This window comes from Toxoplasma gondii, chromosome V (assembly GCF_000006565.2).
Source record: "Toxoplasma gondii ME49 chromosome V, whole genome shotgun sequence".
Taxonomy (NCBI): Eukaryota; Apicomplexa; class Conoidasida; order Eucoccidiorida; family Sarcocystidae; genus Toxoplasma; species Toxoplasma gondii.
In genome coordinates this window covers 2033461-2055590 of record NC_031472.1, presented here as the reverse complement: position 1 = coordinate 2055590, position 22130 = coordinate 2033461, and the positions used below count along the sequence as shown (strand labels likewise).

Sequence of the window (22130 nt, the reverse complement as noted above, 5' to 3'; positions counted from 1 at the left end):
GGTTCACGCGCGTCGAACCTCTACGTCCCTTGATGAACGTGCATGTGGCCCAGAGTTTCTAGCAACCCCCCCCTCCGACGCACTCTCTTCTCTGCTGCCCTCCCTCTCTTTCGTCATTTGCGCACTCTGCCTGCCCGCTGCTCGAAGGTGAGCCGTCGGGTTCCGGGTTCTTTCGAGTGGCCGAGAAAGCGGAGAAAATCCGGCGGTTAAAGGTTGCCTTCCTCTAAGTGGTGTTTCTACTATTGCCGGCGTTGCGATCAAATGCTCCTCTTTCCCTGAGCTCTAGCGCAAGCAGATTCCCTTCTCTCTTTTTTCCACGCAGGGGGGTTCTCGCTACTAGAGACCCGTGGCCGGAGGGGCTCGAGAGCACTGGCCACTCAGAACGCCCGCGCACCGGGGAGAGACCCGAAGGGAGGCCGGCTTTTCTCCCCTCGTTGTCCGACATGGTGCAGGAGCAAAAAGACAGCGGGAGATCCTCCGGGGTGGGGCTGCTCTTCGTCCGGGCACCCGGCGTCTCTTGGCACACAGCGCTCTTTTGCTACAGAAAAAGAGAACCGAGGGTAAAGAGCCGCGCCTAGGGAAAGCACAGACCAGCGTGTGCGCGGCGTTACAAGAAGCTAATCCCTCTGTGACCTGAGTTTTCGAGGTCCAGCTGGGTTTCTTAAGAAAGCTAAAGCCAGTAATTTTTTTGCCGTGGACGAACTCCAGGTAGGCGACGCGCAGGCGCGAGCGCCCAACACCCGCTCGCGCCCCGGAGCGATGACCCATCACTTGGCCGCGACGAAAAGGGTTGACCCTTAGGACCGTCTCTCTCTTTTTCCGGTTCCTGTGCATACGTCGGTCTTCGTTCACGTCATCTGTGGCCGCCAGTCGCGTGTGCGACGTCTTGGGGGCGACCAGGAGAAAGCCAAGTAATCCGTCCAGTGTCCTGCCCTGTGGTATCTCTGGGTGCAACTGTCGAACGTATTCCCTGTGCATGAGCTATTTTTTTCTCGCAAGCTGTACGCCTGTATTCGGACCTGTCCACGATCGTCTTGCGCAGCGTTTAAACAAATATCTCTTCTTTTCCGGATTCAGCCGCCCGCGAGCCCGAAGCGAAAGATCCCGGACGCATTTGCGCCTGGCGGCGAAGCTTCTCGGGCGATTTCCCCCTTGTCCTGCTCTTTCGCCACGGTATTCTCCACTGTTGTCTGCACTGCCTTCCCAATCGTTTTCTCCACGCGTTCGGCAGGGGGCAAGCTGAGACTTCCAGCTTCATTGAAAGTCTGCACCCGTACCGAGCCAGTCGCCGACGACACAGAGCGCCGACGCCTGCTCCTGCACTTGCATTGCCCCGCAGTTCTCGAAAGAGAAGCGCAGCTTCGTCGTTCAGGCACGCTCCGGTTACCGTTTCCTGCGAACTTCCAGAAGAGGGGAAAGCAGATTCTGCTTCTCGCAGCCGAAGGGTGTTCATACGGTGGGTGTGCAGTTCCACAAGCCGACAAGTGCTACGCTCTTCGCTTCGATCCTTCCCCTACGTGCCTGGCAGTTTTTTCTTCTTCATCGCTCTTCATGTTTGTTTTCCACGTCCAGTCCCTGCTTTCGCATAACGTTTTCTTGCTGCCTGTCTCAGCCAGCCGGCGTGTTGCCCCCGTTTTCAACTTGTGCCAGCGGTGCACCACCATCGGCGCGTTTTCTTCGTTCTCTTCCGCGCCTTCACCGTCACGCGTTTCATTTCACAACCACAGCAACGCCCGCTTGCTATGTCACCTGCGCTGGAAACGAGAATGTTCCGGACACGGTTCGTTCTTCCGTGTGTCAGGCAAGCATTTACAGCCCTTCAGGAGGAGTTCCGGTACACACCACGGCTCGCTAAGAAGAAAGCCGTGGCAACGGAGCGACCGACCCGTCTTCTCGAAAACCTGAGCGCTATTCTTTCGTTAACCCCTTCCAGTCTGTCGACCAACGCCCAGAATACACATCTGTAGGAGTCTGCAAACTGACTTGCCTTTACCTATCCCGTCGGCTCCCCTAGTTCGAAGAGGGTGAGAAAGGTACATGGTTACCCCGTGGTGCCGGTCGAACTGTTGTCTGCACACATGCTGCGTTCCTAAGTCCTCGTGGAGGTTCTTCGTCTTCAGCGGGCTGCTCCCAAGACCTTCACGCTCACATTTTATCCTTCCTTTCTTGTCCCGCTCCCGAATTTGCCCACCCTCTTTTTCTGTTCCTGCCCGCCCCCCCCCCCTCCCCCGCCAGTGGAGACCGCAAAATGGGGTGCGTTTCCTCCGCCGCAGCAGTTCGCGGAAGCCCCGGCGAAGCGGGGAAGGCCGGCTCTATTCAAGCTACCTCTTCGGGGGTCGGGAGCAGCGCTTCTTGTGGCGCTCCTGCGGTGCAGTCTGGATGTACTCGCTTCTCCCCCCAAAATTCCCTCTCCACTCACATCCGGAAGACACCTTCTCAAGAGAAACTCGCGTCTGGCGGGCACCCGCAGGCGGAGCCCAAGCCGACAGACCCGCCTTCACCGCAGAGGGGGTCTCTACCGACTCCCGCTTCCCCGGGCGAAGCGGAGAAGAAGCCTGAGGATGCCGCGATCGATTCGCCGTGGCGCAGGAGCGAGGTGAAGCAGAATGCAGCTCCCGAGCAGACAACGAGAGGAGGTCTTGACTCAGAGGTAGAGAACAACACAAAAAACAATGCAGGGGAGAACAGAGGGGCAGATGTGAGAGAGAGAGGAGCTGAGGAGAGGGAAGCGAAGAGTGGAAAAGCGGAGGAGAGAAGGAAAACGGGATGGACTTGACGTCGAGAAGCGGGAGCAAAGGAACGCCGTTTCTTGCCCTGCGTCTGCTTGAGGTGAATGTTCGGTTTTCCATGTCGCTTGGAGTGTGCGGCGGTCTTCTTCACTACCCCGCATTTCTTTTGGTTCACCCTCTGTTGCTTGTCTTGTCTTCCTCTTCTCCACACAACATGTGCCTCCCCTTCGTCTGCATCTTCCTTTGCTACCACAGATCGGTGTTCTTAACGCCACCCGTTAAGTTCCTTGTATCTGTTTCGCTCACTGCGTCAAGATATACAACAGATCTGCAGCATGTGCAGTTTTGTAGGGGCTAGTCTGCGCGGGGAGCACGGGTCAGATGCTTTCTCCCGAGTTTGTGATTCTCTGTTTTTCAGACGCTGTCTGAGAGCCCCGATCACAGTTTGAAGAAATCTCAGTCGTGCGACCCGAAGGACGCGAGGATACAAGTCCGCCTTGCCAACAGACTGAAGCGGGGCCTCTCCGTGGAAGTGCCTCTTCGCTTTGCTTCCGATGTCCGGTTTGACAAAGAACTTTCAGTTGAAGGAGCTGCTGCGCTGTCGATCTTCAGCAGAAAGAGAAGCGACTCTGTCATGCAGTGGGTTCGATCCGCAGACGACGAAGACGAGGATGAAGTGAAGCAGCAGGAGAGCGAAAATGCTGCTTGAACTCGAGGGTGCAGCGAGGGGAGGTCGCCGGACGAGACTGCAACGCGTTCTACACATGCTGTAAAAAGGGCCTTGAAGTTCAGGTCTCAAAGTCAGGCATTTGGGCTCTGGCTCTCAGTCTGCGACGGAGAAACGAAAGAGCCTCGACATCAGAGGAAACATTTCCAGGAGCTCTCATCAGCAGGCAACAAGGTGCAGAGAACGCGAGAGACCTTTCAGTCTAAGACCGGGAACGACATTTGGACCAGGTTGAGACAAAAGAACCGACAGGTGGCACAGGACTATGCCTGCAGACGCACCCGTACATGCAGGTATAGGCGTACATACATGCGTTTGTATGCCAGGAAAGAGAGGAAAGAGTGCCGATAGGTTTCGAGAACAGCTGGTCCTTTTATGGCTTTGTACCTGGAATGTCCGGGTCGAGTGGAGAACAGTGTGAATCGTGTAGTTCTGTAAGGGGATACCGTTTCGACGGGGAGGAATAGGGTGGCAGAAGCACGGCACAGGGACAGGCGTGACCTGTTTTCGTTACCACGGAAAATGAAAATGAAAAACGCAGAGTGTAGGTGCTGGACTGGTCGGTTCGCCTAGCGCGACCTAGAGGGAAGAGAAAAATGCACGAGGACCTGCGAGAGAGAGCAGGCTAGCGTTTGTGTGTGCTTATCGCCGTGTACAGCGTTCCACAGAAGGTAATTGAGATGGGAGACGGGAATCGAGGGAAAAACCCGTCTTGCCACAGGCACAGGTGGAAATCACAAGCTGCGTAACAGACTCCAGACAGCAGGAGAGAAGGACTCTGGAAGAGCAGTCGAGGGAGTCGGTGGAGACTCCTGACTTGTTCAAGCCTGGCATGCCACCAAAAACACAGAGGGAAGCGAGGAGGGCCTCGAGGCCAAACCTAGAGAGGGTGCCGTGTTGCTGTGAGCCACAGCGGCAGTTGCATGCGAATGCGAATTTTGTTTTGAATTCTCAATGGGCTTTTTTTTGTTCGACCAGAGTCGCGCGTCCACGGGTCGACATCTTGTGTCTTGACTCATGGCCTTTCAAAAACCTGACAAGGTGATGTATTCTCACTTTAACGAAGCCGTGATCTTGCACTCTGGCCGCTTCGAACGTTTCGGTGTCTCGAACGGTTCCACTCAAATTGTGAATACATAATGCTGTAAAAATGAATTTGTGGACGAATAAAAGCCGACAGAACGCTGGTTGTTGAAGGGAAAGGCGGCGGGGTTCGTACTTGTCACAGGACAAGGACGATAAATGCTGCAATTGTAACAAGCAGATAGAAGCAGCTCGTAAGGTACGCGGATACTTGCATTCCGACGATGGTCTGTTCGATGGCGGTCACGGAGAGTTTCAAGCTACATGTGTCACGTGCTTTTGTTGAGATAGTAATTATCGTAGAAATAGAACCAGCTGAACCCCTGTATTAATAGCGCCAGGATAATCAGGTCTCTCTAGGGTCCATCGTGGCGCGACGTAAGAGCATAGCGAAGATGATAATTATCGTAGTAATAGAACCAGTTGAACACCATGCATTAATGCAACGAAAAAACATCAAGCTAAGCTGCATTATCTGACGGTCCGAAGGCAGGAGAACCCATGGGGAATTGTCGTCCTTGAATAGAAGTTTTTGTTTCAGTAACTCGACGTATCTGTTCTGAATTCGGCAGCGGTCTGGGTTGGTCAAAGTCGTAGGCAAAAAACGTGGATGAGAGTGGTGGAGATATGCACGGTGGCTACAGTGAAGGACATCTGGACAGAGACAGCAAGGGGCGAGTGCATCTCAGACGACACGAACAGACTTTGTCTGATTCAACTTGGTTGTGTACTCAACCAAGGGCGAATTGCAAATGCTTGGACGCATCGCCTTGTCCATTTCCTTGAGTCTACCGGTATCCGTATAAAGAAATAAGCGGCACTGTGGAAGGACCCATCTACAATCAGTACACGGGATAAAGAAAAGCACACAAAAACACCGACACAGACGTGCAAATCGACGAGTGCAAGAGGCCGGCAGTAAAGTATTAGAATACACCCTGTGGAAGGCAACATACGTGTCATGCATAGAATCGTCTAAATAGTCCATCAGAAGCGTTCTATCATCCAAGTAGCCAAGGACAGAAGTCGCCCGAGAGGAACAGCGCGGAGTCGCAAATGAAAAGATAACTTAAACATAATGAACAATTGGGAGAAACGCGGAACTGCCTCTCACGCAGTCGCACCTCCATTGTCAAAATACAACTTTTTCTTCCATGAAACACGGTTCACTGTCTAACAATTGGCTCGGCTCCTCCACTTCTTCTTCGCCTACCTCCGAGGACTCACACATTCACGTTTCCTTGTGCAAAATACGTACGGTCACAACCGTCGCTTGTGAGACAACGTGTTCAGGCTGTGACTATTCTTCCTCTTTTTTTTTCTCTAAGAGATGGGACGAGTCTTTTGGCCTGTAGGCAGATTCCTGATTTCCATGAAAGCTAGGTTCCCCCAAACTGTGTTTCTGAAACTTCGTGCGGGGGCGTAGTGCCCTCTCGTGTGTTTATCTAGGGCTTTTTATCTACCAAAAGCGTTCTCTTGTTTCTTTCAGGCGGCCGTGGAGTATTTAACTCGCAGCTCTCTTAGAAAACGGGACGCATCATGTCTCGTGGAAAATTATATTTCACGTAAATGCAGAAACATGGACCGAAGTGTGAATGCGAAAAACCTAAACATTTGTGCATGTCTCTGCAGTTGTTCCGCGCATTGCTTCTGTTACTTCTCCTAACGAGGAGGAATACTGGAGTTTGATTCCGAGAAACATAGGTTCGAATCCTTTCTCCCTTAAGTTTAAAAAAGCATGTGCATTTTCCATTTAGTGGCAAGATGGAGACTTCCCCAGTAGACTTTACTGTAACCAGCGGATACGCGGTTGCGTGTTTTTCGCAAATTGAGAAACCGCAAGGCTGTTTGTGCATGAGGATTTCTCTACTATGAAGAAAGCGGGGACGGGAGATCCTTTTAAAAAGTGTATGCCTCGCATGCAGAGGCCCGAAAGGTCAATGCCGCTACAGCGAGATATCCGGAAAATTAGCGCTGAATCGTGCTCAACATCGACAAAGAAAAGAAAAAGGAGAGCGAGGATGAAGATTGGAAGAGAAGCGCGGAAACTGAGAGGAGCGCTAAGCGAAAGCAATGAAGACAGTTTCGAGAGAAGAGACAAGAGAGAGCAGAAGAGAGAAGAGACCTTTGTAAGAAAGAAACGCGGAGCAACCGGATGAGTGAAAAGAAACGAGAACGACGCTCACAGTCCCGGGACCCGTAAGTTTTTCAGGTGACATGCCCATCACTTCTCGTAGACATTCTGTACAAAAAAACGTTCAGTGGGGGGTGGGCGACGGGAAGCGTGGAGCTTGAATTGCGGGGCTGGCGACCCCGTCGCCTCGTCCTGTCTGCCCATCAGACACGGTTCTCTGTCTCTGTCTCCCTCGTGTGGGTCTCTCTTCGGCTCCACTCTCCCTCGCATCTACCGAGCCCTTTCTCTCCTTCGGGGTACGGGTATCTCCAGAAAAGCTCCCAGCTCTTCTCTCTCGCGTTCCATGTCGCGGCTTCTCCGCCTCGCGACTGTCTCCTGTCTCCTCAGGCCTGTCGCAGAGCAGAGCTTGAGAACCTTTCCAGTGCAAACCATCTCCCGCACCTGCGCCTTGGGCTCGGCGCGAGAGAGCGAAAGGAGAGACGGAAGAAACCGACGCTGAGCAATTCGCGCCTGAGGAGGAAGAGGGACCCGAGGGCGGCGGACCACCCTGAAGTCCCTGGAGAGACACCAAAGGAGAGGCAGTGACACAGACGCCACTGGAAGAATTCCTCACAGCGGTTGTTTGTGGTGCATGCGACGCACGCGCGACAGACAGACAGGAAGTTGGCGTCTTCATAGCGGACAAAGAATCTCTCTTCGTACCCGAACCCAAAAGCGCAAACGGATTCCGATCGACGTCTCTGTCGCTCTCAGACGCAGACCTTCGGTGATTCAAGCTTCCAACCGGAAGCTTCGTCCCGGGCGCATGCACTCCGGACAACATCGGGACTGAGACCGCAAACGGCGAGTGCGACAGAGACTCAGCAGACAGCCCAGAAGAGACAGCAGACACGAAAGAAGACGCTGGAGAAGAGGGAGGAGGCACAACAATGGGCAAGAGCTTTGAGGGAGACGTGGAGAGAGAGAAAGGAAGAGAAGAGACAGGGGCTGAGGCAGAGGACAGCGGGGCCGCAGATACTGGCGTGGAATCGGCAAGCGCTGAGAACGGATTGCGGTTCTGTGCCTCGGGCCTATGATAGCTCCTCTCGGTTCCTTGGCCTCCAGCGAGGGTTGCGCTCGAAGGCAGAGGAGGAGCAGACACAGAAGTTGCAAAAGGCGAGCCAGAAGAAAGAGAGGCGTTCTTCGCTTCTCGACCGTCCAGGGGAGCGAGGCGCTGCACCTGGATCTGGGGCGCGACCACTGCGCTGTTACGACACTCCACGGCGTTCTCTCGCCACACCTGAAAGGCAGGATTCTGGGCTGAGGCCAGGTATGGCGAAGCAGAGGCGAACGGCGAGGACGGGGAGGACGAGGAAGAGCAGAATGGATGTGCAGCGAGGGCAACAGGCGCCGAAGGGAGAGGCGTCGCCAACACAGGATACGCAGGCGGACAGCAAGGAGACGGAGAACTCGCTTCGGGCGTCAAGGTGTCAAAGGGAGAAAATCCGCGGGCCATGAGGCACTGCAGAGAAGAAGCGGAGGAAGAAGCAGGACCTGGAGGCGACCCAGGTCCGAACGGAGACAAAACGGCACCTGGGTACCCCCCAGGCGGACTCAAGGTAGACGCTGGAAGGTCAGAACTACGAGGATAAGAGAAAGAAGCGACACCTGAAACTCCTGCATGCATCGCATGCGCACGACCCCCAACCTTTCCTCCAGTGATGTCTGCGGAAGGCACTGCCGTCTTGACACCAGACTGGCGTCGCTTTCCAGATGAGAATCTTCTCACTTCGGCTGTACTTCTTCTTGCCGGCTCCTTAGACTCTCGTCGGTCCTCGTAGGGGCCTCCAGGGAGCCCAAGAGGCCGAACGTCTCTTCCCACCTTCATTTTCCCGACGCGTGTTGCATGCAGGGTCTGGTCTTTTTCGCCTGCTTCCATCTCAGATTCTCCCGCCCCGCGGCGATGGCAGCGGCGTCTCGTCTCTGGCGAGAGCGGCGGAAGAGGCTCTCGGTCGGGGAGCGCGTGCTCGGGAGGTCTGCAGGGCATCGCGAGGGAAGGGGTCCTGGGAGGCGTCGAAAAGAAGAAGTTCCCTTTCTCTGCGTACCTTGGTCTCTCTGGTTCGCAAGCGAGAAACGCAGGCGTAGCGGGGACCGCACTGCCCTCTGCGTCGCGAGGGCGAGGAGACACATCAGGCGGCTGAGAGCCTGGCAAAGGCGAGAGGAAAGAAGAGACAGCAGAAGACAAGGCGAGGGGAGGGGCGTTCTCCGTCCACCCAGACGCCTCGAGGAAAAGAGAAGGCTCGAGAGGAAAAGGACTATCTGCAGTAGGAGCGTCGGGAAAGAACGTCTCTTCCCCCTGGGAGGGCGAACTCGAAGACGCTTGTCTCGTCTTCTTGGAACTGTGCACCTTCCTCGACCCCTTCTTCGTTTTTTTCACGAGAGTCCGTTGGTCGCCTTCCCCTATTTTGGCCAGGTGCTTCGCCTCTTCTTCGCGATGTCTTGGAAGCTCCACCACTACATCCCCCGGTGGCGGCGCGAGTCGAGGGGCGTCTGCGGAGACAGTCTCTGAACCGAGCCGGATGAAGGCCCTTTCTTCTTCCTTGGACCACGGAGGAACTTGAGGAAACTCGACATTCTGTCTTGACACCGACGCCTTTCTCTGCTCGCGCGAACTCCGGTCCACGTCCCCCGCCGCGCTAGCAGCCACTGAATTCTGCCTGAGAGAAGAAAGGAAAGAAGGCGAAGAAAGATGGCCTTCAGGGTCGGCCCCCGCGTCCAGATCTCCGACATCCAGGGGTGGGGGCGGCAAGACTGGCAAAGGAGGCGGAGCAGGCCGGGACCTCGCAGAAACCTGAAAACGGCGCTCAGACGAGGAACGAGACGAAGATCGAGACCGCAGAGAAGCGCCAGAGTGTGTTCGAGGAGGATCCGCAAGGGGAAACGGGGGGGCATCTGCGTCTCTCTCAGTGGGAAATGAGGGCGAACTTGGCAGGCTCCAAGAAGGCGCCGAGACCGTCGAGCGCCGAGAAGAAGAAGAGACAGATCGTCTCTTTTCTCTCGGTCGACCCGCGGCCCCGGGCTCCGCGTCTCTTGGGGCCTTTTTTCGCGGCGAAATCGACACGCCAACTTCCGCTGTGGATTGCGGCTCCGAAACCTCGGTCTCTGCCTTCTTTTCCGACTTCCTCTTCTCTGTTTTGCCGCTGCTCTTCAGGTGAGGCCACCCGAGATGGAACCGCAGACGCGAGAACGGCTTCTTCTTCTCTGGAGACACCTCAGGCGGGCGTTCCGCAAGCTTCAGGTCGTCGAAGGAGCAGGAAGAAGAAGGAAAAGGAGGCGAAGCAAGATCCGCGCGGTCTTCCCCAGGGGCCCTCGGGTCGCCCCAGCCGCTGTCGGCCGGCAGTTCCCTTCCTTTTGTCTCCTTGTTTGTGCCTTCCTCTCTCGGTCCTCTTCCGCCAGGCGTTGAGGTCTGTTCCGGAGGCATCACAGGATACCAAGAAACCACTGGGAACGCGGAAAACCACGAGCCCGAGGAGCGTCGTTCAGATATTGCCGGAGACGATTCCGACACACTTTGGCGGGGCTCTGCAGACGCATCGACAGGCGCCGTCTCAGGTCTCTGAGGTCGCGGCGACGGGAACGCGCCTACGCCTCCCCACGGCGAATACGCGTGGAGAGGTCCGAACGCCTTTGTGGCTTCTCTAGTCTTCCTGCGATACTCTGCGAGTGCTTCGCGATGGAACTGTTTCTTCTCTTCTTCAGAAGCCCTGTTAGCTGCAGTCGTCTGTTTCTCCTCAATCGCAGCGAAATGTAAGTCTCGCGCCCCCACAGTCCCGTTTTCTCGCCTTCGGTCTTCGTTCTCCTCTCGTTCGAGGAAGACCTTCGCTTCTTCCACCCGCGTCGGCCAAGGCCTGTCTCCCGACACCCGCGTCCCAGGCCCACCCTGAAAAGAACAAAGAGAAGAAGCGAGTACAGAAGCGAGCTTTTCATTCTCTTCATCCTTCGGTCCAGGGGTCGGTTCGTCTGCGGGGAAGATGGGCGGAGCCACGCGAACGGCGGACTTGTCTCCTGGAGGAGACTGTTGCCGTGAAGGCGCAACTGTCTCCTTGTGTGCAGGGAAGAGGGGCGCCCTGAAAGCGTCGGTCTCGAAGGCAGCGGGAGGAAGTTCTGCAGAGCAGCAACCCGAGTCCAGACGGCTCTGGTCCAGGTCTGAAGTCTCCCGTTTGCGAAAACCACTGTCTCTCTCTGTGTCTCTCCCAAAATCGACGCAACGAGAGTGGCTGCTTCTTCTTGCATGCGCCTCCGTCGACGCTCCCTCAGCGCCCTCAGGGAAACTCCCGGCTTCTATGCAGCCCTCGGAAGTCACTGAGAACCTTCGGCGGCGAGTCAGCGAGACGTCCAGCGGCTCTGAAGCTTCGTGGGTTGATCGGCCGCGCGGCGAAACAGTCTCTGTCTCTTTCTTTGAGATCCCCATCTCATCTTCCCTGTTGCCTCCCGCATGTCCTCGCGTTCTCCCCTCGTCTCCCTTGACACCTGCATCTCTCCAGGCCTCGTCCTCTATGTCTCGGTGCTCAGCGACGATAGGAAAAACCGCCTCCTCCTTCTCGGCTCGACTCTCCCCCGTCGTCGTCTCGCCCCCAGCGTCGTTCGCGGCCTGCACGTCGACGAAGGAAGCTGAGTCACCCACTCTCTTCGCGTCGCCCTCTGCCCTCAGAAATGGCTGACACCCTTCTCTCGACACTCTTCGCAAACGTGAAGACTCGGCGAAAAAGATTTCATCCAGAGCTCTCCAGTCTCTCTCGCGCTTGCCCGCGTCCTCGAGGGCTGCGTGCAAAGCCGGAGAAGCCGCGCCTCCCGCAGCACCCGAAGCATGCGCCAAAAGCGCCACGGAAGAAGAAGACGAAGACGACGAAGAAGGAGTAGAAGAAGAGGAAGGAGAAGACGAAGAGAGAGACTCGATGGGTGTTTTGTCCCTTTTCGCCTCCTGGCAGCAAGAAGGGGAAGCGGTCATAAACTGGCGTTGCGACTCGCTTGAAAAAGAAGCATGTGGAGAAGATGCAGAAGCGCGAGATGTTGAGACAGAGGAAACAGGGGCAGAGTCTATCCTTGGAGACTTAACTGGAGGAGATGGAGATGAAATTTCACTTTCTGGAGGAAAAATGCTCCTTCCCTGGTTTCTAAAACGTGAACTGTTATCTCCGTCTGCCTCTGCGTGTTTCCCCGCGATGGCTTCTGCTTCAGTGGTTTGTTTCTTTCCTTCCTTCGCTCGCGGGTCTCCCCTGTCTTTCTCTGTTTTCTCTCCCGGAAGGACTGGCCGCAATTCGGGACCCGCGTTCTGAAGCCTAATCTCTTGGTGAGTGCCTCTTAAGTCTCTCGAGTTCTCGTCTCCTGAGTTTCTTCTCTGACATCTGCTTTCCCCGCCTTCTTTCCCCCGACCTCTCTGCGCAGTCATGGCTCTTTGCTCCCTCGTACGTTCCCGAGATGGGTTTCTCTCTCGCCTCTCGAGATTCCAAGTTTCTCGTTCTGCACACTCGCTAGCGCTTCCTTGCTGCGTCGCCTGCCTCCTGACGCCTTCTTCTTCGCTCGCTCTCGTGTTCGCTTCATCTCTGTCTTGTGCTCTTTCTTTCTCGCTGTCTGTTGCGCTTTCGTTCTCTCTGTTCTTCGTTATTTCCTCCTCTTTCGACATCTCTTCGTCTCCGCAATGCCTCGTGGGCGAGGCCATGGAAAGTCGCAAAGCGGACCCTCCTTCCTCGGGCGGCTTGTTTGCAGCGTGCTGTCGAGACACCAGAGACTGTTCGCAGGTTGCTTGCTTTCTGTCTCGGTGTTTTCGTTCACTGGGGAGAGACTCGAATTCTTCTTGTCTCTCCGTCGTACGAGTAGCTTCCCCTTGCGCTTCAGTCGGTCTCATGTCTGCTGCCTCACCTCCGTCGCCTTCTGCGTAGGACGACACTGAAGATACACATCTTTGTTTATTTCCTTGTTGTACCACTCCTGAACAGACGACTCCTGGATAATGCAGCTCTTGTCTCGGCTGAGGCACAGGCTGACCTGCCGGGACACCGGAGAAACAGAGAGAAGGTGACCCCTCTGTCTCTGTTCTCTTCTTCTCAGTAGAGCCGTGAATCTCGACATCGAGAGAGAGAAGATCGACAAGAAGACCAGACACAGGTGAACCCAGAGCCGCGGGAGAAGAAAGATCAGCGTCTCGAGAATCTGCCCCTCCTCTCTCGTCGGTTTTCCTTGTCGCTTCGTCGTTTCTCTTTTCTCCAGCTGCAGACGAGGCTGTTTTTTGCAGAGAAGTCGAAGAAGACGTGACACCAGAGGAAGGTCCAGACGGGAGCACGGGGCTAGGAGGTGAAGACGAAAAAGCCACAACGTCGGAACTCTTCTCCTTCTCAGGCGCCTGTTGGCTACTCCGTTTGACAGGGTACGCATGGTCGGGAAGACGATGCCGTCCACATGGTGAAGCCGCTGTCGCTGCTCGTTTGTCGACATCATCTCCGCTTTCTCTCTCTCCGCTCTCTCGCCCTCTGTCTCCGATGAGACTCTGCTCCTCTTTTCCCTCTCGTTCTTCTCCCGTCTTCTCCCCACTCGGCCCCTCCGTCGCCTGGGAGCGGCCTGACTCAGCTTTCACCTCGAGTTCTGAAGCAGCGAGCCTCGCGGCTTCCCGCTGGTTCTCCGACGTTCCCCTGCTCAACAGACTGAATTCAACGAGAACTTGTCCTGCGAAACGCGTGTTCTGTTCCAGTCCCAGCCACCCGCGATACGCATGCGCTGGCGCCGAGAACAGCGAGCCTATCGAGTAATATGTATCGCAGACGCGCTTGTCTTCCCGCTGCGTGGAACAGACACCAACAATCGACGGAAAAAAGGAAACGGTGAAAACAAAAAACGCAGAGGTGACCCAATAGCATGGGAATCGACCAAAGGTTCCGTATTCAGAGCAGACAACAAAGACATTTACAAGAAGCAACAGTGAGCAGGCCGTGAACACACCGAGTTAAATGCCGTTTCACATGCATCGGTGCACATACTAATAAGTAAAGATATATATATATATATATATATTAAGAAAGTGAAGATGTGGCATGCACGGCTTGAACGTAGTTTCACGTGAGGCAGGATACATGCATTATTAAGTCTGAGCATACATATCAGTGTATACATATATAAATATACATATATACATATATATATTGGTGGTGCAGAGATTCTGAGAGAAGGATCGAGTGCAGCCGAGAAAGGGGGAGGCGAGTCGAAAGACTTCTTCAGTCCAATAGAATTGGAAATTTCTAACCGCGTGAACATGGAAACGGAAAAGCGGGAAAGAGCCTCTTGAAAAAGAACTACGAAAATGTTTCTGTCTCACCCAGGAGCGTTTGTGCCACACCGAAAGTCGAACGTTGCCGTCCCGAGGCACTTTGTTGAAGGTCGAAGAGAAATTGAAGGTTGCGTCATGACAGCCTACACAACGCATGCGAACATCGGAACGAAGCCCGATGTCTTCTTCGTTAGGACTGGCCGAAACGCATGCACTGTCACCCTTACCGCTTTCTAGCGCAATGACCTCTCTTTTTGCGGTCCTTGCCTCCCTGTTTGTGCTGTTTTCCCGCCCAAACCCGGCTTCTTTCCTTCCACACATCAGTTGTCTCACATCTTCTTTTGTCTCCTGCCTCTCGTCGAGCGCCGTCTTCTTCCCTAAGTGTCTCCTCTGCCCCCTGTCTCCACATCTCCCTTCTTGCTCCCTCTCTTCTTGCTTCACCGTGGTTTGCTCTCTGCTTTCGTCATCTCTCCGTCTCCCCGCGTGGTCCCTCTTGTTTGAACCTCTGTTGTTCTTTCTGGTTCCCCTCGCTCTTCCTCCGGTTTCCCGATTTCTCTCCCTCGGCAGATCCCGCCCTCTGTCTCCGCTGTTTGCTGAACTGGCACATGACTTCACTTTTTTTCTTTCTGTGACCAACGCAACCTGTGCAACTCGCCGCTCGCTCACCTTCGATCCACCCCGAGACTCGCCGGTGACCCCCGACCTCGACTTCAACTGCATGCATGCCCGAGTGCTTCAGGCCTTCACAGCGCAGCACACGAACTGCGAGGAAAGGCGATGTCACCTTGGGTGGCTGAGCCGCTCCATCCGTTCTTGAGCCTGACCGAGAGGTTTTCATCTCTGGAGAGTTACGAGTGGAAATCTGTCTTCTCTCTGTTGACTCCATAGTCTGTCGCGGCAACCGTGTCTGAGCAGGAACACACAGAAAAACACGGAACGCCTGGAAGTGAGGGTCGCAGACAGTTCGTGGCGTGGTGGTACGAACCGGGCCACTGGCTCTACGGTTTGAGCGTTTTCAGGCCATGACTGTAAGAATCGCATCATGAGTAGACACTATCTCTGTACAAGCGATCCGCGATCCCACTGCACATATATGTAGTCCAATAGACAGATAGATATAGAGAGAGATACACAGGCAGATAGACGCCTCCACGGCTCAGGTTTCTTGAAGGCTGGATAGTGTTCAGTCAAGTAGCAACACAGTTACTCCCTCTTTTTTCGTCGATTTCACTCTCCCACTGTCGCGGATCAAAAGATTCTTCAGCAGAAGAGACAGAAGGGATCTGGAGGTTGGAAGCGAATGATGAGAAGGATGCTGAACGCCACAGGACGCATCTGCGTGTGCCGGCAGACGGGATTCCCCGCTGTAATGGCGTCTCCCGACCGACAAGTCTGATAAAGTCGAGTCGAATTCACGAGCAAGTTGATGCATTCATCCCCTCAGCTACTCACATCGTCTGTTGCCATGCCACCTCGTCAAGGAGTCGCCGAAAGTGAACGGGAAAACCATTCCGTCTTGCCCGCAAAGGCGCTGTTCTCAAGAGGCAGAGTTTCCAGCCGTCATTTCCTCCTCCCACCACGGCGGATACGCGTTCTCCACGGTCACAGACAGTACGAAAACGGAAAAATAACTTCGACGAAGGCACAGAAACTATTGGAAACACGCGCGCCCATGATTTGAAAAAGCTGCACTGGCGGTCAGCCACTGGACAGAGCGCAAAAAACAGCACAGCACCTTGTTTACGACAACGCCAAAAATTGCTTCACCGCCTTTGGAGAGCAGGCGAAAACTGCTCTCTATGTATATGGTTGTTTCCCGGTTTCGTGTGCTGAAATAAAACAAAGAGTCGGGCATTGAGACAGCGTGGCCTGGTTAAAACTAGCTTCGCTACGCCTCGTCTTGAACCGTTCTTTGCCGGTCTGAGTCGGAGAGGAAAAATAACCTTGTCTTTGGCTCGGAAGTAAAACTGTGTCGAGTTAGAATAGAAACACCTGCTTGCGTTTTTTACACCGAAAGAGACGTACAACGTCGAAGGACGTGGCCCCTCCCCTTGACAAGAGCGCTGCGGCAGATGACACGGTCTTCAGAAAGGCATGAACCTCAGAAGATGAAACTCTCTCTGAGAACAAAACCTCCGGGCACACATTCCCGTCTATAAAATGCAACTATCAATCGCTGAAGATCCTTCGACGTCTTTGCCAACATTCCGTGTCAAGAGTTCGAAGGCTCCGGAACCGCGTGCTCGTCGAGGAATCATGTGAAATGGCGTTAGCAGACAGTTTTCGCGAGTATGCTGTCGCGAATGAGCCCGGTACTTCCTTTTTATCATTCTCAGGCATCTTTTGTCTTTCCGGACACGCGAGTGACGTTCCTCTCAACCAGGAGGAGATTTTCCGGAACAGTGGCCGCCCGTCTAGCGAAAAGTAGCTCGCGTGTGAGCGATGCCGACAGGCAGGTAAGTCGAGCCGCGAAGGGTGGGAGGAGTGACTAGGGACAGACAAGACTCTCGTCGTGGATGTCTTTGTCCGTTTTCACATGAGTTTTGAACTTAAAAGCAGCGCCACGAGCAAAAGCTTACACCTGCGAACGCTCTAGGTGTGTCTGAAGAGGCGCGAAAGCGTTACGCTTCTTGAGTAACAGCATTCTCGAGATAGGTAAACACGCCCGGTTTCTCCAGCTGATAGTGTCTGCATCGAGCAACTTTTTCCAGAAACGAGCAAAAACTCAACACATCTGGTGATGCGAACCTCACTACTATGCAGTTTTATTTCAGATCCTTGTGCATTAAGCGAGCAGTTCCTCCTTAGAGTCTCTGAGAGGAGAACAGATCGGGTTTTTCTGCCAGCGTCCTTGAGACCGGATTATTCGTAGTGCTATAAGTTTATACAAAGAGTGCTGTCTACAGGGCTGCGGCGTGTAGTTTTATCGGCAAAGAACCAGACCGCGTCTCTTGCAATGGAACTCGTGCGAATGCTTCCGAACCCAATTCAACGTGATTGTAGGGAAGTATTTGTGTTTAGCGCTTCGAAACAACAACGCACGAAACCAAGTTGCAGCTGCACACAAACGCTGCGCACCATCCATTGGATGAACTGCCTTTACGGGTGCTCATGATCATGTTTCGGATAACAACAGGAGTATCTATTTGTGCTCGAAAATGCATGTCCGTAGACAAAACTTGTACAGCGTGTGCTGAGCCAGGTGCATGTAATATAAGTCTGTATGATGAATATGCACCTCGTGACACGGAACATTTCCACCGCAAGCGTTCTCTCTCAGTGTGCCCGCCGTCCTACAGGCACCTTTCCGCAAGGAACTCTCAGAAAACGGGAGAAAACGTGACGCGGAACACAGCAAAATAGCAACACCTGCGAAACACTTAGCTGTTTCACATGAGCTATCCTCGAGGCAGAGGGGCCTCCGTTACGATGATGATGGACCCTGTACAGACTCTCTGATGGTCTCCGAGATCTAAAGTGAAATACCCGCACGAATGCGCCGGCGTTCCTCTATCCACCACTTCAGTGACGATTTTACACAAAAAGCAACGCCAGACAGAACGCTCCTGAGACAGACAGGCACACTTGCGTCACTTGGTTGTAAACAGCAACAGCGCCACTTGGTGTTGGAATGACTTCCTCCCATTTCTTTTCCCCATAGCCCCCGAAGATCTCGTGGGCTGTTTTGTCACTCGTATTGGTGAACACCTTAGCAGGATCAAGTGTTGCAAGTATCACGTCGACGCATCCATCTTCAGTTGCTGCTGCTCTTTCATACGGAGTCCATTTCTCCCGTAACTGGACCACGTGACGCCGGATGCGGCCCCTAAGACGTTGAAAAGCCTCCTGTGGAGACTGATATTTGAGAAAGCTCTTGAAGTCGATCTTTTTCTTACTCAAAGCAGCCGTTATCTCATCCTGCATTTGGTATAGGCGACCATAGATTCCGCTTCCGGAGGTCAACGTGTTCTGGGGCTTTGCCAAAGGCACATCCATCCAGTTGGGTTCAAGGTAGGGACCAAATATCTCGCTAACGGTTTTTGTACCCGTGTGCTGAAAAACCATCCTACCAACTAGCAGCGGTTTAACACCGGCCAGACACTGTTTCAGAGAAATCTCTCGTATCGCTTCCTCAGGCCACTTCTTCATCAGCTCCTCCACCACTGGAGTCAGCTTGTCAAAAAGAAGCTGTACAGCTTCTTCTGCCGTCTTAGTACTTTCAAAAGTCTTCAGATCGATTTTATTTCTCCGGAACTCTAAATCAATTTCTTCCGCAGTGGCCTCGAAAATCCATTCCCGCTCGTAGTAGGATAATAACATGGGTACGCGGTCTACGACCTGTTGCCACGAATAGGTATCATCTGGACTGGTTTTGAAACAGTTTGCAGTCAGCAGACGACGAAGAAACGCAGTGCATTGGTCGTCGCTGCCCAGAAACGACTTCGAATGTTCACGCAAGGCATTGTCCATCTCTTTAGCCAATATGAGATTAGTGGTACTTTGAGCGAACTCCAGCGTTGTGTAGTTAAAAGCCGACAGAGATATCGGTTCCCGTCGAAGAGATTCCAGGACCTTGTTTGCGGCCAGCAGCTTCACGCTTTCCTGCAGTTGAGGACAATCGACGGCCCCTACCGAGTCAAAACGGGAAAACACAAGCTGCTCCCCTAGGGCAAGGGCAACTAGCCACATGCTTATGCATCTGAAAAACCCTGGTGGCCGGCATAAAGATGCGTTACCCAGCCGGTCCACAGAAGCACGCTTGACTGACTCCATGATATAACACGTAACGGTAACGGAAGTCAGACGTCACCAGCAGTCAATCAACACTCATGCCTTCGATCCAAGGGAAAAAAACTACCGCCACGATAGTCAAGGAAAAACGATTGAAACATCGGGCCCAGGACACAACGGACACACAATCGCTAAACACAAAAACCCACAAGAAGTGACGTAGACGCATTGAAAAACAAAAAAATTCAAATGTAGCTTGAAGGGCTTCCAACCGCTTCCCCTTCGTTGACAGGAATGCAGCGGCGCGGCTCTGTTTTTCCATCACAAGTCACCGACTTTTCTGTCAGGGATTGACGGTGGTCTTGGAGAAAGTCACTCGCGAAACTGTTAGACACTTTAATCTAGTCCTTTTACACGTTCTTCAGCCAGCTGCTGCCGCTGTGAACCAGCAGAGACGCCAAAACGCATTCGTCTACCTTCATCACAAAACGTCCGACGTAGCTAGGTTCAGGGGTTTGCTAAATCGTGGCCCGCGATGGGGTTGGGGAAACAAAGCATTCAATCGTTTTTACATGTTCAAGCAACTGGTAGGAACGGACACCAGCAGTAGATTACCAGATAGCTCAAACCTCTGCTATCAAAGATAACCTCACTGCAGGAAGGCTACATGTGACTGCAGCTCCTGCATTTCCTTTGTAGCTGGTTGGTGTTTCCCGCTGACAGTTCAACAATTATGAATGAGACGGAGGTCAGCGACGGTAGTGGACTTGATTTCCGAATGACAGGATTTGCACCTGTGACTTTCTATCCCCAAAGTAGAAGCGCTACCTCACTACGCCACATTCCGAATATGCTTTCAACCGAAGTTGAATCCCTATCTCGTCCGGCCACCAGTTCGAAATATATGTGTATATATGGATGCACGGGATACGTGCATTTTTAAAAAACAAATAATGTTTCTTCCGAATGACCAGATGAATCGAATTTAGCCGTACTGCCACCGCCGCAAAAAATTATGTCTTTTTCATGCTCTTTATGAGAGTTCCTATCTCGGCATGGGAAGCTCAAGCCCCATACGTTACTCAATACGACTATAGATAAGCATTTGCAATGTTTCTAGAAGTTTCCGATGAGTTGTTGTCGCCAGTACTACACAATTTGGAACAACTCTGGATGAGTTACGTTCACAGCTTGACACATTGTCTCTCTTCCTGTTGCTGTCCGAACACTGTTTCGATTTTTCTCAAGACTGTTTTTGTCCTAATCCTTCAGAGCCGTTTCCAGGGTAGACGACAAACTAAGAACTCACTACGTATGAAGAAGGCATATCAAATTGGACGCAGCGCAAGAAGAAATATTGACAGCGACTTGGCTTCAGCTTGTTCCACTCTGAGAAGGAGCTGTCAACGTAAGTGTCTGCAGATCCACAGCAGAACAGAGAGCAATACTTTCTACGAAACCAACACCAGTTCATCCAGACGACTTTTGTTTAAGCACTTAGAGAACTCAGTTCATTGACGATATGAGCAGTGAGTTCGTCGTACCAATTTTGAACCGGCGTGGAAACGGCGGCGGTGCAAAAGGTGTATTCCATCCGTTCGACAACGTCTGAGGTTTGTTGTCAACGATAAAGGTGGCTTGGAGAAACCATAAGATTCTGGTTATCAAGACGGCCCATGTCTTTCACGCCCAGTTCCTTTCACACAAACGAAGCTCTGCCTGCGGTTCTGCAATCAAAAATGCTTGGAATCAAGAGTTGGCACCTTTTACCAAGGCTTTGCTGACGTATTGTTGTGTGAGACTGCGATAGTCTCTTTGTTGTTCGTCGTGTTTATGGAGGAGCCGCTGCAAGACACCGCATAGTACACGAGATCGGCAATGCAGCTACCCTATTCGCCTTCCTCTCTACTTCAGGGACGTCCATGAGGCAAGGAGATTTATTTTCCTCATGCTCTTGTGCGAATCCTTGTTGGCGTTTTTGTGATTGCAAAGATTCGCGCGTGGGTGCGGTGTCGGTCCCTTTCCCTCTCGCGCTGTTCACGCGGACAGTCTGCAACACCTTAAAGCTTTGCGTGTTACAAGAGCGCCTCCTAGAGGACACGGCTGCTTACGAAAGGCGGTACGGACAGGCAGGCGAACTAAGAAACGCAGGAAGCAGATGTGGGTTGCTAGGGAAAGTTGAAGACGCCTGGGTAGGTTCTATTTCCCTCTTTTGAGAGAGCCTCTCTCTACGCTTCACTCTGCTCTCTACCGATGTTACAACTTCTTCTCGCTTCCTCGCGAAGGAGAACCGAAAGCTCGAGCACAAAAAACCCCCTATCCAGCTGTGGCATGTGTGTCTCTCAGGATTTGCAGTAGTGGCGTGACGCGACCTATGGGACCACCCCCTGAGATTTGTTGATCTTGCGCATGCGACCTCGACCTCCAGAGAGCGATTCTCTCTTGTTTCTGCCTTCTTGACTCTTTGTGTTCAAGCTGGAAGCAAGGGAGCCTTTCGCCGCCCGCGAAGTCACTCAGCGCCAGGGAAAACGGCGTGTCGTCGTTGCTGTGAGCAGTCTCATCATCATAGGATGCAGAGTTTCTGATTTAAATTCCAATATTAATTTAACAACGTATTTTAGAACGCATTCAGAAAATTTTGCTCAATTTGAAAGAACATTAATAGTTTTATCAGAAAATTCGAAATGAAATTGAAATTTAGTTTTATTTATGTAGTGTAAGTGGGAAGTTTATGCTATTAATGAAACTCCACTTTAATAAACTTTAATTTCTAACTATAATGTTTTTATCACATTATATAAAAATTCCAGAAAGTTGGTTTGACTGGGGCGGTTGCCTTTGTATATTCTTTTCAAAGTACATACTAGGAGTTGGACTCGGTTATATATGTTAGACGCTAACTTCCCGGCTAAACATCCCTTTTCTTTGAAACACACTTCCCTTCTCGCCGTTAGTATGATCTCACAATACCAGAAGCCATGTGATCTATAAAGTATAACGGGACATTAGACCGAACCTGCGATAGATAAATATATCTTGGATAAATGTATATTAGCGGGTTTTTTTGCGTGTCGAGAATTGGAATGTCTTTCAATCTTCCCGACCAAAATCAGCCGTCGGCGTATGCGCCCAACAGGAAAAACTCAGCCCGCTACACACACATCTGTTGTGTCCCGTTGCGCATCTCTTTCAGCGCTGGTTCGTTTTTCGCACTTTCCCTTATTCTAAGAGAGAACCCGTCCACTGGAAATGCTCAATTTTGCCGGCGTCACATAATTACCACGTTATCCGAATTTCTGTCTTGTCTGATGCCCCGATGCATCGCCGGTTGTTGCCCAACTGTCTCTGTCTCCTCGCTTTGTTTTCCTGCCTTCGCGTCTCCCTTTTCGCTTCGCTGCTGCACGCGGGTTCTGATTTTTCGTTCTCTTT

General features: G+C 52.8%; 3 protein-coding genes across 3 annotated transcripts; 1 reads left to right on the top strand and 2 right to left on the bottom strand.

Annotated features, from left to right (window-relative positions):
* The first annotated feature begins 554 nt into the window (after positions 1 to 554).
* Positions 555 to 4543, top strand: TGME49_286020 (hypothetical protein). Its single transcript, XM_002369198.2, has 2 exons — positions 555 to 2650; positions 3148 to 4543. Exons 1-2 carry the CDS (start codon positions 2249 to 2251, stop codon positions 3436 to 3438), a joined length of 693 nt encoding a protein of 230 aa, XP_002369239.1. The 5' UTR covers positions 555 to 2248; the 3' UTR covers positions 3439 to 4543.
* A 2115-nt stretch (positions 4544 to 6658) lies between these two features.
* TGME49_286030 (hypothetical protein) lies at positions 6659 to 15437 on the bottom strand (the record flags this gene model as incomplete). The annotated part of the gene is made up of 4 exons (XM_018781972.1): positions 6659 to 13484; positions 14019 to 14113; positions 14637 to 14877; positions 15423 to 15437. The coding sequence occupies 4 exons, from the start codon at positions 15435 to 15437 to the stop codon at positions 6798 to 6800; spliced, it is 7038 nt and encodes a 2345-aa protein (XP_018637794.1). The 3' UTR covers positions 6659 to 6797.
* A 1361-nt stretch (positions 15438 to 16798) lies between these two features.
* TGME49_286040 (hypothetical protein) lies at positions 16799 to 19311 on the bottom strand. The gene has a single exon (XM_002369200.2). It carries the CDS (start codon positions 18741 to 18743, stop codon positions 17505 to 17507), a length of 1239 nt encoding a protein of 412 aa, XP_002369241.1. The 5' UTR covers positions 18744 to 19311; the 3' UTR covers positions 16799 to 17504.
* Positions 19312 to 22130: the final 2819 nt, after the last annotated feature.

Excerpts from the sequence above, each read along its gene's own strand:
- TGME49_286020 (XM_002369198.2), top strand. The coding sequence starts at position 2,249 with ATGGGGTGCGTTTCCTCCGCCGCAGCAGTTCGCGGAAGCCCCGGCGAA. Across the intron at positions 2,651-3,147 it reads GAGGAGGTCTTGACTCAGAG|ACGCTGTCTGAGAGCCCCGA; the intron begins GTAGAGAACAAC and ends TCTGTTTTTCAG.
- TGME49_286040 (XM_002369200.2), bottom strand. The coding sequence starts at position 18,743 with ATGGAGTCAGTCAAGCGTGCTTCTGTGGACCGGCTGGGTAACGCATCT.